Consider the following 14,806-nt stretch of genomic DNA (forward strand, 5'->3'; position numbering starts at 1 on the left):
ATATGCAAACTGTAGGGGTACAAAATCTTCCATTTGCAGACGATACCAGTCAGATAGGGATGTGTTTATTGTCTCATCTCATTCCAAATAATTTCTTGCATTTACAAAAGCAGAATTCATTCTTCGAGCTTTCCTGCCAAGACCATATTTGTTCATCGTTCCTGTGAGAACTATGGGTTCTGTAATCATCTTTTTGTGCACCTTTATGGTAACCCAACAAGCTTTTCACTAATCTCCCAAAGCTTTAATGCTTTCTCTGCATCACTGGCTTCTTGTGACAATTGGTTTTCAAATGTAGAAGAAAGCTTGTTCCAGCTCCAGTAAACACCTGATTTTGCAAGGTTTGGGTCACTTACAACCTGAAACACAGAAACCATTGTTTAGGTTGTAGTAACACCCAAAAAAAAAAAAAAAAAAAGGGTTCCTGCACTTCAGTATGAGGGATTATGTGCATGTTAGTTAGAATACAGACCTGTGCAAGTCTTTTTCCAGCTTCTTCTTCTGAAACATATCCTTTAGTAATGTACTTTTGGAATGGTGGGAATAGAAGCCTGAACAAGGGAATGTGCTCCCTGAACAAGCCAGTTTCTGCAATGCAACCAGGGTAGAGAGAAGCAAAGGTGACTCCTGTCTCTTCATGGTAGCGCCTGTGGAATTCTTGCATTGTGAGCATGTTGCAGACTTTGCTATCTTTGTAGGCTTTGGCACCGTCAAATTCTCCCCCATCTATCATTGATGAGCTGTTTAGCCCGTTCAAGCCACCCACAAGTCCTCTCAGGTCTCCAAGGTTAGCTTTTGGAGGCACATTCCCAGCCAATGTGTTCGTGTTTCCTGCAATCATCAGTATTAGTCCTCGAGCATTCTAATGTGGTTTTATTTAGTTCAAAGTGATTTTTTATAGTAGCTATAGTCTGTTGTTTTTTGCTTCCTTTGAGCTTAAATTGACATCTTCTCTCCTTTTCTCAGAAATATTTTCCTACCCAGGAAATTATCTTTCAAGTGTTGGGTTGGGAAAAGCAAATCTACCTGTTATGGAGCCGACAATGATGAGTCGCTTGGATGAGTAGTCTGATTGCTTCACATCATCAAGCAGAAGCCGTGCGAGTAGGAAGTGACCAAGATGATTAGTTCCAACGCTGAGTTCAAACCCATCAGCTGTGAAAGATGGCTCCTTGGCAGTAGGTAAATAGACAGCAGCATTGCACACCAGCACATCAAGCGGCATACCTGACCGGCGAAAGTTATCTACAAACTGTCGGACGCTATCAAGGGAGGCAAGGTCAAGATGCATAACTTTGTAGTTCTCTTTTGGAATGCCAGCTGATTTAGCAGCCCTTTCGGCCTTAAGGAAGTTCCTACATGCCATAATTACGTTCCACTGCCCAGTTTCTGCTAAAGCCTTGGCTGTGGCCAGACCCAACCCGGATGAGGCTCCAGTGATTATCACATTACCCTTTCTCAATGTTTTCTTTGCTTCTGGTCCTGCCTCAGCAATTGCTGGAGTTGTAGTAGCCGTCTGGGCTTTTATTGTTCCAATGGGTAATTCTCTTCTCCTGAGTTCCTGCATATGCAAAGTAACACCCATTGTTTATATGAAAGAAAATAGGTCATTTGCTTGCTTCTAGATTGAATTTGCAAATATCATGATTTGCAAATAAGATATATATACTTATTCAACTAGTGACTTGGATGAGTTCAGGTAACCCGTATATTTCGTATCATCTTTAACATATTTTTCTTTTCAGGTCTTCTCCTTCTTGAACATCCTCTGTATCTAGAAGTAAAATTATTCATGGGAATTCAAAGAACAATTCAAACTTGCTTGCTGTTTCTATTACACCCTTTTACAGAATCAACGGCGTGTAGTTGGTTTGTCTCCTTCGCTAATGCAGTTCTTTATCTGTAATTTTTGAGAGATTGATTTGGAGGAAGAGGAACAGAAGACTGACCTTGCTTCTGATTAAAGAATAGTTGCAGTCAGCTTTGAGGTGGTTTGGAAGTGAGAATGAACATCCAAAGAAACCAGTCTCCTTGAAAGAAGCAATGGACTTGCCCTATCAACACAACACATGAACTGAATCAGAGGATAGAGGAGAACCAGAAGAAGCATTAATTCAATCAACAAAAGCATGTCAAAAGGGAAAATATAGAAACAAACTGTTGAGCACTGACCTCTTTGTAGACGGAGATAGAAGAGGGAAGTAGAGAGGCTGCTTTGAGAGCCATGAGACAGTTTAACTTTAATTAGCTGAGCTTTAGGAGAAGTCTTGTTTGTGCTAAGAAAAGGAGTCTGGGTTTTACCATTCAGAGGTTTTTGAGGAACAAGAAGCTCAGAGACTTCGGTTTGGTATCCTTCTTCGATAAGAGAAATTATGGGATGCTGACAAGATATGACACGTAGGTTTCTGTCATCCAATCAAATTTCGAGCTTTAGATTTTCAGTGATATAAATGTCCATCTTGAGATGCAGTAACGGTCGGATTGGATTGGATTGGATTATTCAACATGGGTTGGGCTCTATTGGGCCCTTGTAATTGGATTTTTTGCGTAGGGTATAAGAAGATTATTTTCTTTTTATTTTTAAAAAATTCAAATGATAGGAAGAACGAGATGCTCACATCAAATTGTCAAAGATGGATAAAAAATTTAAAACCAAAAAACCTTTGACTTATTTAACAGTATTATTTCTAAATATGTATCTTTGACCAGAATTTATTTTTTTTTTCTTTTTGAGATTGAAATTACAATAATGGCAAATAGTTATTTATTTATTAACTAGAAATTAAAAAAAATTAAGAAAACTATCTCCATGAATATTATTATGCAACATTTAATAAATTGAAAATTAAGTTTATTATATAGTGATAAAAAAAATTTCTGGGAAAAAACCAAGGGGAGGAAAATAATAAAAAATATATATAAAATACAAAAATTAAAAGAAATTAAGGGATTAACACAAAACTTAATGATGTGACAAGATTTTATTATATATATAAAAACTTGTTGATGAAAATAAAATATATTATACAGTAAGAGAGTGGCTTCCATGTCCAAACAAGAGAAGTCATTATTTATTGATTTAAAGAAAATGATAGCAGCAACACCATGACATAGAAAAATACTGGGTTTGGTTTAAAAAAAAGAAAGGAACAGCAACTAATTCTTGTTTATCCATGGCTGTCTCTCAGATATTTTCATTCTTTATTACTTGATTATTTTTAAAAATTGTCAATTTAGTCTCTGTGATTCCTATAAATTTTAAAAAATCATCACCATTTTCTTCGTTATCGTGCCGTCGCAAATAAGAAATGTAGATGATGAGCTCATGGGACGGTTGCTGCTGGCCCCTCACCACATTTCATTATCATTATTAGTCAATTAACATGTAGAGATATTCTAATTAAGAAAATTCGAAATCCTGAATTTTTCTGATGGGATATGAGATTCCCAGATGAGAATTGTGTCTGCAATGAAGATAAAAGGGTTTTTTTTTTTTTTTTTCTTTAATTCTCATTTTGAAGATTCTATTTCTCTAGAGTGAAATGGTGTTGTGTTATGCAAAATATGCTTATTGTCATTTTGCTTTGAATCCCACTAAGTTTGTAATCCAGGGATCCACTTATGATTTTTTCAGGTACATTCTTTTGCCTGTGGAAGGAATAATCTGCGTTATCGAGGAAAATTTTATAATATCATTAAAACTACTAGTTTAATAATAAGATTATCAGATTAGTAGAAATGAACTATCTTTCCAAGTAAAATTTGATTGTCCGAGCATGAAAATATGCAAGAAAATACGCAAGTAAGATGAAAAAATACTATGAAGCTCTCGTACTTTGAATATACCGCAACAAATTGACAAACATGAGATGTTGAATTGTAAACAAGCTAGAAATGAAATTTTTGGATTAAGACTTCAGCAAAACAATAAATTCTTTTAGAAAAATCAAGGTTTAATTATTACGCTTGGACATTTATAAGGGCGAGCGCAAAGAGATTGACATATTGGCAGGGTTGTTCGGAAAAGAAAGAATGGATGGAAAAGCCGGAAGTGCAAGGAGGGGAAAAGCGTAGCTAAGTAGCGAAGATAGCCTAGACAAGCACTTCTCCTCCATCGGGGCATTTATTTGGTAAGAAAAGCTTTTGAATGTGTACCCGAAATCGACATAGGCTTTTGAATGTAAACCTGAAATGGATACAGGTGGATAGGTGGAAAATACGGATGGACGCGAGACAACTCTCTATAAAGAGCTCGGTTAAATAGCCCTGTAACTTCAGGAGAAGGATCACTGAAACCTCCATTACAGCTTCTTGATTACAGGTGAAATAATCCAGACAAAAAGCATGATACCATCATGATCAGGCTCACAAAAATTGTTGCAAATAACTGAATATTAGAGAGCATGCATAATAGAGCAGTTAAAAAAAAGTTTTTTAAGTGTGGTGGAACATAATGATGATAGTGCTGCAAATTGCTTAATCTATGATTACTATTAATGCTGATGAAAAGGGAGACAAGATTACAAATTTATAAAGATCATAACAAACTTCTCCACCAATGTACAAAAATTACAAAAATATTTAATTCCACCATCAAAGCAGAAAAACAGCTTTCTGTGATGGATACAGATAGAAACAGACCAATTGAGAGGGAGATCACCAAACTGTCTCCTACTACTATGCTGGTCCTGCACTACTAAAGTTTGCTACTATGCTACAAATGAAACATAACATAAACAGCCAAGAAAATAACATCTGAAACATAAAATTCCCTGAAGGACTTGCTAGAAAATGAAAATGCATGAACAGTAAGGGCCTGGTAATATTCAGCCTTTTGAAGAAGATGCAGTGAAGAGAAATTAAAAAGAAAAAAGGTGGATACTTTGAAAGTTTGGATATGCTGATGATAAGGAATTTGAGGAGGAGTAATGCTCACAAGTTGTTTGTGAAAAATCTGCAACTAGTGAGTTTAGAGGTTAAAAAGAGTAGTCACAGGTTGGTTTTCTAAAAAAGCTGCAACCTTTGAAAGAATCTAAGTTTAATGTGGTATGGTCCAAAAACCAACTGTAAAGAACCAAATCATAGAAAAAGAACCAAACCAATGAAAGAATCTACAATTAGTCTTGATCCTTCCAGAAGAATGGTTTCATGGGAAAAGTAGAGGAAAAAGAAGAAGAAGAAGCAGAACCCATGTTGTCCTGTTGTTGTTGATTTGGATTGCCAAAAGGAAGATGTGATTGCAATAAAAGATCACTATTTGTGTCCAAATCATCCCAAACTGGACTTCCCGGTCCCCATCCTGCAGGAATTGCATTAAACCAAGCTTCTGCCATGTCTCCCCAAACCAATTCTTGAGACCCTCCTTCTCCCCCACTACAACCTGACATCTCTGCTGCTGCTTGTACCTCATCACTCATAGTTGCTCCACTAGAATCCATTCCTGAATCATTATCAGGGGTGTCTTGTGGGCGAGGAGGAGGTGGCGTTAGCATTTGTGGTGGCGGCGGCGGCGGCGGTGGAAGCATACTTTCTTGTTTTGGGGATGATGTCTGATGGGGAGTCTCTGGCGGAGACGAAATAGTAGAAGTTGATGGAGTTATAGAAGTTTCCTTATTTTTGTTAAGGAAAAGTTCAGGGAAATTTAGCCTTGCATTTTCTCCTCGCAATTTGAAAGCTTCGCGGTCATAGGCTAAGGCAGCATCTTCAGCTGTGTCAAATGTGCCAAGCCAAAGGCGAGTTCTATTGCGAGGGAGACGAATCTCAGCTACCCATTTTCCCCAATGCCTTTGTCTTACTCCCCTGTAAAGTTTTGTTGTGTTTATAGGCTGAATTGGGGGCCTAAACAATGGCCTCCCATCCGGGCCTGCTCTGTTCATCATCATCATTCTCCCTCTTGGACTTAAATTCAATGTATCACTCCAATATTGAAAAAGCTGTTGCTGTTGTTGGTGGTGGTGGGCTAATGCAGATTCTCCAGCGAAAAACAGAGGATTAGTGATGCTCTGTTGCTGGCTTTGATTAAAAGAAATCATTTGTTGTTGATTTTGTATTGTTGGACGGTAATAAGGAAAAGAAGGGTTTGTTTTAAATTGGTGAGGAAATTGGATAGGTTGATTATTACATCCTTCAAATGCAAAAGGAAACAAAAGTCTTGAAGATGCAGAAGATGAGAAAGACGAAACAGAGGAAGAAGCAGAGGCAGAACAAGTAGAAACAGTGAAAGGAGGGGTAGTGTTATAAGCAGAAGAAGAAGAAGATGATGATGATGTAGAGAATTGAATTGGGTCTTGACGTTCGGGGCTACGGATTTTTTTGAGAGGCCTATCTGCTATGGAAACTTCACCAAAAACTGGCTTCCATTGTTGCCTCTCATTAAAGCTAAAATTAGCTTTGCCCTTGTCAAGCTCCCAATCTTGTCTTTCATCAACAATACCCTTCTTGGATTTTCCTGTATTATTCTTAGCTGCAGCCATTATTATGGTAGTAAAGACAGCTTACCTGCTCGCTCTCTCTACAGATTTTATAACCAAATGACTTTTGAGATGGATTACCAAGAAAATAGAAGGAAAAGAAAGTAAATCAGAATCAAATGTATCAAAAATCCCAATAGACAATAAAAAAGAAGCATTAACCAGATCCAAATTTAGTCAAAAGATTCTAAAAATTAAACAAAGACACAGACTTGGGAATCTGGATTGGAATTTAATAGCTAATCCGATTGAATTAAAAACAGAATCGGATACTATTAAGTGTCAAATCTTGAGCAACCCATCTCAAGTTTCTTGCTAATCAGTAATCCAAAAAAAAAAAAAAAAAGAAAAAGAAAAAAACAGAGAGAGAGCGAGCAGGCCAAGAATGATTAAAGATATCCAAATGGGGCTGTTGATGACGATGAAGCACTGGCTTTTAGCTTCTGCAGTGGTGAATTTGAGAGAATTTGGAACAGAGAGCCCAAGAGGAGAAAACAGGGGAGAGAGTTTTTTTTCTGTTTTTTCTGTTTTTTTTTTCCTTTTTCGGTGTTTATAAAAGCTATTCCTATGCAAGGAGAGGAAAGCAGGGGAGGTGAGTTTATAAGCAAGAAAAAGATTTGAAGGCAGATTTTTTTTTCATGGTCCAAATAGTAGAGAATTTGCATAAAGTCTGACGGTTGGTAGGCTTTGGTTGGACCCCACACGGCTTTGTTTTTCAATTTCGTTGCTTCCACTCCAATTTCCCGCTCCCCACTCTCTATGTTCTACAGTATAAAATTAAGATATTTTTTAAGTACAAAAAATTAAAATTTATGGTAATTTATTTATTCTTTTAAAACATTAGTTAAACATACACGTGCTAAAAGAAATTTTTCAAATACTTATTTATCAAAAATAAATAATTTTTTTTTACAAATGTTATATTAAAAACATATATTAACAATAAAATGTAAACATTATAACTATGTTATCAATCAAGTATAATTTGAATGACCTCCTCACTTTTATGAGAAATGAGAAATTTTAAATTCGAATTCTATCGACTGCGATCGTCGATAAAATTCGTGTTTATACTATTTGGCTCTGAATTTGATTGTCATAAAATATATTTGAATACACCAAAATCGAGCTAATTGGGTTTAGTTCCGTTCGAATAATCGAATACTCAACTGTAAATTTAAATATATATATAAGCATCAAATCGTTGGTGAAACCATTAACTCATTGAAACAAACTCGCAAAGACACTCTTTGTGATAAATTTGTATTGAGATAGTAAAGGAGGATAGTAGAGTTAGGGTTTCAATTAAGATTAGCAAGTAATAGTAAAAGCACGAGTGGTAAGAGAGGGATGTGTCTCACAAGTAATCCACGTTAGGGGCTAACTTTCGGTGGAAAGGATTTCATTTCAACCAAAACTCAAAACAATTTGCCTTTGCAAAAGTCAATCCATATACAACATAGTCGGTGATAATCGGCACGTGTCGGTGGTCCACCCGCATGACCCATTTACCTTCTCAATTATTATTATTATTATTATTATTATTATTTCTATTTCTCCAATCTCTACTACTTATATACTTACACTATAGTTAAAAAATAAAAAATCAAAATACCATCAATTTCCAAATTTTAAAATTAATCTTTCCCTTTCCAATAATAATGGTGATTGAAAACAAAAATATTATTTTATATAGGAGTATTTTCAAATTAATTTAAGTATATTGCGAATAAATATTATTTTATTTTTATAATAAAATGATTTTGTATTACTTGTTGAAGTTTAATGATAGATTTTCATATATATAGTTAAGAGTCTGATTGGTTTTTCCAGCAGTATGAGGAGTGAGAGATCTTGAATTTAAGTTCTTTCGACTATAAAATTTTTGACCAATTTAACGAATTGAGAGAAAAGTTACTCCTATTATATTATTTCAGCCCGTTAGACCTCATAATAAATTAAAAAGAGAGTCCCAAATATTATAAAAACTTCTATGTGTCCTTCGTTTTCCACTAGAAGCGCCCTTTGTATCTATCCAAGATAGATCTTGAATGTTAGCTTTTATAAACACAAATGGCTCATCAATCCATTCCATTTTCTTTTCAAAAAGGCATAAATATCTCATGAAGCCAACATAATTAGTGACCAAACCAAAGAGAACTTTCCTTTGAAGTTGGTGATAAGGTGACTAAGTGAAGGACACATGTCACCAATTCCACCATTGTGGCTACATCAACCTCTATCTAGATAATAGATGAACACACCCAAAAAAAAAAAAAAAAAAACCCACACTAAAAATGTGACCCCCTTAAAGCCATTAATTCAAGTGCATAAAGACAAGATTGAGTTCTCTTTCTTTGACCTTCCTTCCACCAACACATTTTGAAGTTAGTAGCTACACATGCAAGAAAATGTCAATTAGGGTTTCGAGCTCTTCTTTGACATTTTCAAAGTTTATAGATGTGTGTAAATGGCAACATGAACATGCATGAGTGAGGCATCAATAATTGGACTTCCCCCTTTGACATATATTTCCATGGAACCATCATTTTAGGCTTGACAAGGAAGCAATCACACTTATACATGCTTTCTTATAAATCATTTGATAAAATAGAGATATTGTTTTTAATTTATCCATTATGATTCAACTAATATAAGAAAATTGTATTTATCCATGACTATTTAGCCTTTCTATGAGCAAGCAATTGGTCATCAATTAGCCATAATATCATAACAAGAATCCAATAAATTGAGATAAATTTATCATTTCAATCTTATCATATCATAAAAAAGAAGATAAAAAGAGCATTACTTCTCTTAGAAAGACTAACAATAATATAATATCTTATCATTGGGTCACTTTGAAATTAATGGAAATGCAATGAAATTTAATTTTGAAAGAAGAGTTGGTAATTTGTAGTGAGAAATTAAGGAAGTGAATACTTATGGGGTTAATCCAAATTCTTCATATCATGTGATAGACACTCTGAATATTATTCGTATTTCCTTTTTTATTGAAATGATCAGAAAATCTCCTCGAATCCGTAGACTGTAAGGGTTTTTAGCCCTTTAAATAAAATGCGCTTCCCTACCACCTCGTCAACAACTTAAAATATAAAAATCTTATATAAATAAATTAAAGATACCAATATTCCCAAAGGAAATCAAACATACATGTTCCAAATTCATTGGGTTGAAAATTGAAACTAATGAAAGATGAGTTCATTGATTAGACTAGAGAGATGATATACATTTAAATAACAATTTTTTGGTCAAATAAGTAATTAATTAGCATGATATTATATAAATCACTACTACTAAAATCAATTTCACTCTATGGTATGGTAGAATTGTGATCTATATATAATTAATACAAATCATGTTTGACATAGAAATAAACAAGTATTTAATTTTTTTTTTTAAATTCCATAATATGCAATCATGCAAATACAATAATAGAAATTAATGAGTGGGATTCACAAGGAAAATGCTTCACATCACATCACTATGGGCATTGTGGAGGAAGAACATTTGCTACAAACCTATGAACCAAGACCCACATAACGATCTTAATTTAATTATTCACCAAATGGGAAGTGGTCACTTCCTATTAACTTTGGGATTGAAAGCATATAAATAAGGTCCAATCAAATTGGGGCTATGGCACTAAACTCAGTACTAATTGCATACCCTAATAGTCATAATTAGGTCTATATATAGTTAATGGGGAAGTGCTTAATTAAAAAATTGGCTGAGTCAGAAGAGGGAGAGACTGACCTTTGAAGATGCCATTGGTTGCTTTTAACATAGATTTCGTCGAAGTATTGGGAGAGTTAAGGTTAGAGGAGAACATTATTGGAGTCAACTTCCATTTTGGTTGAGAAAGTTTATGTTGTATGTAATGACAGGTGGCGATAAATTAAAATGGCCCATTTTGGTAATGGAAGCTATAAATTTATGAAATTAATATTCCATTCCACTTTCTTTGTCTCTACGTATTACCTATTCAACGTACTAAAATGGTGGTCCTCACTTGTGTTGTGTGTGCACCAAACGTTTTCATTGAATATTGTTGTCTATGTAACATCTGGGAAGTACTTTCTTACTTATATTTATATATTAAATCAATTACAAACGTTGTTTTAATTCAAATCAGGATATTTTTTACCACATACTAAAAAAAAGCACAAAACGGTAATATTACGTTGGCTTTATGTATGAAACCACAGGCTGGTTTCACGCTGAAATCGGACTAAAATTGACTAGAAAAAATTGGATTAAAACACACTATAACTGGCTGGTTTTGAAGTCAGCCTAACAAAAAAAAAAAATGACTATCTCAGTTGATGAAACAAAGAAAAAAGTTTGGAACCATATAAACTGTATTGAAACCAAAATCAAAACCAGATAGAACCTGATTTTGATTTGTGGCCGTGCATATCTCATCTAGGATGGCTTATGGCCAGTATGAATCGTGAATAGAGATTCGATAGATATTTTAACCTAGGCATAATTACGCTCTGATTCAAAATGATTCACCGGTAAATAACTTGTTATTATGTGTATCATATTTTAATTAAGGAATTTTTAGGATTAAAATGTTTTTCAAATATTTTGCCCCATGTTGACTAAAAAAATTAAATAAAATAATTTTTTGTATTTTTCCACAGAAATTTTAAAGAAAAGAAGTACATTTAGATCATACTCAGTATTAAAAAGGGGGGCAAAAAAATTATTGGAGATATTTAAATTGGGCTAATCTCTTAAAAAATTAAGGCAAAGCCCAATTTGCTCTTATTTTTGGGCTTGGGCTGTTACTTTAGCGCTATAACGACTAACGGTCGCTCAGAAATGGTCGGTAAAACCATACAATTTTATCTGCAACTACAAACCATATATAAACAATCCAAATCCTATTATTTTCAACACAAATTTAAACCATGAGTTCAATAAAAACAATATCAACAAAAAGTAATGTCACAGAGTGAGTTGAACTTAGTTTATGATAGTAAAAGAGCCGAAGATGCCTTTTCTAAGCTTGACTCAGAAACAGAAGTTGAAGAACCTCTACCTGCACCTGAAACATTAAATGATGAAGATGTAGTAGGAGCTGGTGCTGAGACTGTTGAAAAATTGCTTATATTGCTACTAAAATCTGTAGTAATTTCAGTAGTGAACTCTTCAGCCATTGCTAAATGGGAAGGAAGCCTATCAATATCTGCAATCCCTTCTAGCATTTGCACCACTTTACCCATTTTTGGTCGTTGCGAAGGTTGATCCTGTACGCACCAAAGGCTTACTTGAATTGCTCTCCTTACTTGCTCCATATCCACTTTCTGATCGAACAGTCTTTTGTCAATAATTCCCGATACATTCCCCTTTTCAAACTCCTGATAGGCCCAAATTGAAAACTTTTTCATGTTTGTTTCTGCTGACATTTCAAAATTCCTTCTTCCACTTACTATTTCCAACAAAACCATTCCATAACTAAAAATATCAGATTTTGATGTTATGGGAAGATTTGCAAGCCATTCTGGTGCTAAATATCCTCTAGTGCCTCTAATGCTTGTCAAAGTCCGGTATCTATGCTCTTTTGTATTGATTAGCTTTGCTAGACCAAAATCCGAGACTTTTGCAGCGTAATTCTCATCCAAGAGAATGTTTTCAGGTTTTATATCACAATGAACAATGCAGTCGCGACACTCCTCATGAAGGTATGTAATGGCCTTGGCAGTGCCGAGGGCAATGCTAAATCTTTGATCCCAATTTAAAAACTTTCCACTTTGATTATTCTCTGTGATGAAAAGGAATTTATCGAGTGACCCACTTTTCATAAACTCATATACTAATAGTCTATGGCGGCCCTCGGAGCAGAAACCAACTAGTCTTACTAAATTCAAATGATGAGTGCTACTTATAGTTGCAACTTCCATTCTGAACTGTTTCTCACCTTGTTCAATTCCTTCAAGTTGCTTAACTGCAACAACCATTCCATTGTCGACAACTCCTTTATATACACTTCCAAATCCTCCACTTCCAAGAATCTCCTTGAACCCTTTTGTTGCGCGTTGAAGATCCTTATACTGAAACTGGACTGGAGCACCAGAAGCATACTCAAGAAGAGTATATTGAGCAGAAAATGCACCAAATCTTGGTCTGTTTCTACAAAACCACAACCATAAACCAGTCTCCAAACTGAGCAAACCGAAGACAATAGCTATTCCTTCGATAACCAAAACCCAACCCTGCACTCTCCATCCATTACTTTTATCAGAAGCTAGAGAAGAAGGTAATGGGTTTCGAAGTACAGGCGAGCAAACCTTAATATGTGAAGTTGAAGGAAGTGAAGGACTTGAATAACCAGGAATGAATCCAGACCTCTTGAGGTAACATTGACCAGTGCCATCAGATAATACAGTAGAAGCCTCACAAGAACTAACAGAATCCATAAGACAATTTAACCTACAAGCAGAAACAGCAACAAAGAAAACTTCTGATTCTGCACCAGCAAATATGCTTTGTGGAGGATATGTAAGTAGCAACGTGTGATCTAAATCTAACATTGTTACATTTCCTGGACAATCATTAATCTCCACTTTCCTTTTACACCCTTTTCTAGTATCTTCTGGATCAACAAACTCAAAATTCTGAGATGGGCACATGCAAATTGGATCTGTATCATTATAACTGCAAATTCCCATATTTCCACAATATCCAAAAACCCTGCATTGATCTTCAACAGCTGCCCATCTCACTGTTTGGGTTCCACTACCTATTTGAGAGCTATAAATTCTTAAATTCCCATCATTATCTAATTTCAGAAACCTTAATATATTACCAGCTTCTGCATAGTCATTACTATAAGCTAAGATAGCTCCAACCGATGGCAATGTTTGATCAAACACAGATAAAGTTCCAATGGACTGCAATTCTAAACTAGGTGAAGTCAGACTAGTATTATCACTATTATATGAAGAATTTAAACCTTTACTCCAATATGTAATGCTATTATTCCATCTAAGAGTAATGTTCCCAAAGCTAAGGAGACTAAATGAGTAAACCCCAGATCGTAAAGTCTTACCAACAGTGAAATTTTGAGAAGGGACAATTGTATCAACTGGATTGTCAAAACTAGACCAGACAGTGGTGGTGCTGTTATTGAGAACCAAATTGCCCGTTTCATCAATAGAAGCAGAGGAGACCCCAAGATTATCTGTGTTAGAGTCCCAGACAATATTGCCTGAGCCATTGAGAAGACGGAGAGCTCCATTAGAGAGGAACTGGAGAGAAGCAGTTATGTCAACAGGATTTGTGCCTGCAGTCCAAATGGGTACGCCACCAGAGTAGTAAATGGCTGCAAGAAAGGAAGGAGGGGAAGTTTGAGAGTTAACTGGGATAAATCCAACTGAGAAAGTATTGTTTGGAGAAGACCAAACTTGGTTTGTGTTAGAAGCATAAAGAATTGATCCTGGTGTGATACTTGCTACTGCTGTGGCTGCAAGAAACAGGGTGTAAAGAAGAAAGAACAAGGACAAAGGATTTTGATTAATCATTTTCATTTTTGTTTTTGTTGGGTTGAAACTGGTATAGTATTTAAGGAAAATTTATTAGATATAATAAGTTCTTGTGGGGAATGTGCTGTGGTTATTGATTTGGATTCAAATATCAGGAATTGAATTTATTGGAAAACCCAGGACAGAACAGTTGGTGTGGGTCCAGTTGTTGGACTTCAATATCTCCATTCTCCACTCTGCTGCTTTTGTTTAATAATATTTCTTTGTTTATATTTCTAAGATATTGAATTTTTCATATTGGTCTACATAATCATTCTAAGAGGATGAAAAATTTCTAATTATTGACTTTTTTTTTTGTTAACTTCTCTTTTCAAAGATGTTAATTTTTTTGTGGTATTGGTAGAATAGACAAATTTTCCATTCAGAATTTGAACTTCCAGAAATTTTGAGTCTACATTCAATTTAAGAACAGATTGGAAGGGGAAGAAAGAATAGTGAGTCAGTCCTTTTTTTTTTTTTTTCTTTTCTTTTTTCTTCTTCTGTTTCTTGGAATAATCCCCTAATTTATTTTTGGTTCACACATGTGTTTTTACATTCGGACCAAGAGCTTACCTGGAGAAGTAATTTACTTTTGCTGATCCAACAATAAAAATCCCGTTTTTCCTTTTAATATAACTATCAGATAGTAGTAGTTGATAGTAATTAATTGGCTACTAATTGTTGCAAAACTGGTGCAACAAAGATAACAACTTTAAGCAAATTGAATGCATTAACTTGAGTCCAGCTCATTATTGCTCTACAAAACATCCTTGTCAACAACTT

General features: G+C 35.0%; 3 protein-coding genes across 3 annotated transcripts; all 3 read right to left on the bottom strand.

Annotated features, from left to right (window-relative positions):
• Nucleotides 1-3: 3 nt before the first annotated feature.
• Nucleotides 4-2,353, bottom strand: LOC105646961 (protochlorophyllide oxidoreductase C). The gene is made up of 5 exons (XM_012232922.4): nucleotides 2,173-2,353; nucleotides 1,950-2,054; nucleotides 1,027-1,561; nucleotides 473-831; nucleotides 4-359 (listed from the first exon to the last, which is right to left on the bottom strand). Exons 1-5 carry the CDS (start codon nucleotides 2,224-2,226, stop codon nucleotides 204-206), a joined length of 1,209 nt encoding a protein of 402 aa, XP_012088312.1. The 5' UTR covers nucleotides 2,227-2,353; the 3' UTR covers nucleotides 4-203.
• A 2,157-nt stretch (nucleotides 2,354-4,510) lies between these two features.
• ERF53 (Integrase-type DNA-binding superfamily protein) lies at nucleotides 4,511-7,062 on the bottom strand. Its single transcript, XM_012232923.4, has one exon. It carries the CDS (start codon nucleotides 6,471-6,473, stop codon nucleotides 5,118-5,120), a length of 1,356 nt encoding a protein of 451 aa, XP_012088313.1. The 5' UTR covers nucleotides 6,474-7,062; the 3' UTR covers nucleotides 4,511-5,117.
• A 4,306-nt stretch (nucleotides 7,063-11,368) lies between these two features.
• LOC105647047 (G-type lectin S-receptor-like serine/threonine-protein kinase At1g34300) lies at nucleotides 11,369-14,102 on the bottom strand. Its single transcript, XM_012233027.4, has one exon. The coding sequence runs from the start codon at nucleotides 14,027-14,029 to the stop codon at nucleotides 11,471-11,473; it is 2,559 nt and encodes an 852-aa protein (XP_012088417.1). The 5' UTR covers nucleotides 14,030-14,102; the 3' UTR covers nucleotides 11,369-11,470.
• Nucleotides 14,103-14,806: the final 704 nt, after the last annotated feature.

Source organism: Jatropha curcas, chromosome 3 (genome assembly GCF_041381405.1).
Source record: "Jatropha curcas cultivar XTBG-Jc1 chromosome 3, XTBG_Jcur_1.0, whole genome shotgun sequence".
Lineage (NCBI taxonomy): Eukaryota > Viridiplantae > Streptophyta > Magnoliopsida > Malpighiales > Euphorbiaceae > Jatropha > Jatropha curcas.

Bases quoted from the DNA above. Each gene is read 5' to 3' on its own strand.
- LOC105646961 (XM_012232922.4), bottom strand. From the start codon at position 2,226: ATGGCTCTCAAAGCAGCCTCTCTACTTCCCTCTTCTATCTCCGTCTAC. The intron at 1,562-1,949 runs GTCAGTCTTCTG...TTGCATATGCAG, and splicing joins ATTCTTTAATCAGAAGCAAG to GAACTCAGGAGAAGAGAATT. The intron at 832-1,026 runs GTAGATTTGCTT...TGATGATTGCAG, and splicing joins CATTGTCGGCTCCATAACAG to GAAACACGAACACATTGGCT.
- ERF53 (XM_012232923.4), bottom strand. From the start codon at position 6,473: ATGGCTGCAGCTAAGAATAATACAGGAAAATCCAAGAAGGGTATTGTT.
- LOC105647047 (XM_012233027.4), bottom strand. From the start codon at position 14,029: ATGAAAATGATTAATCAAAATCCTTTGTCCTTGTTCTTTCTTCTTTAC.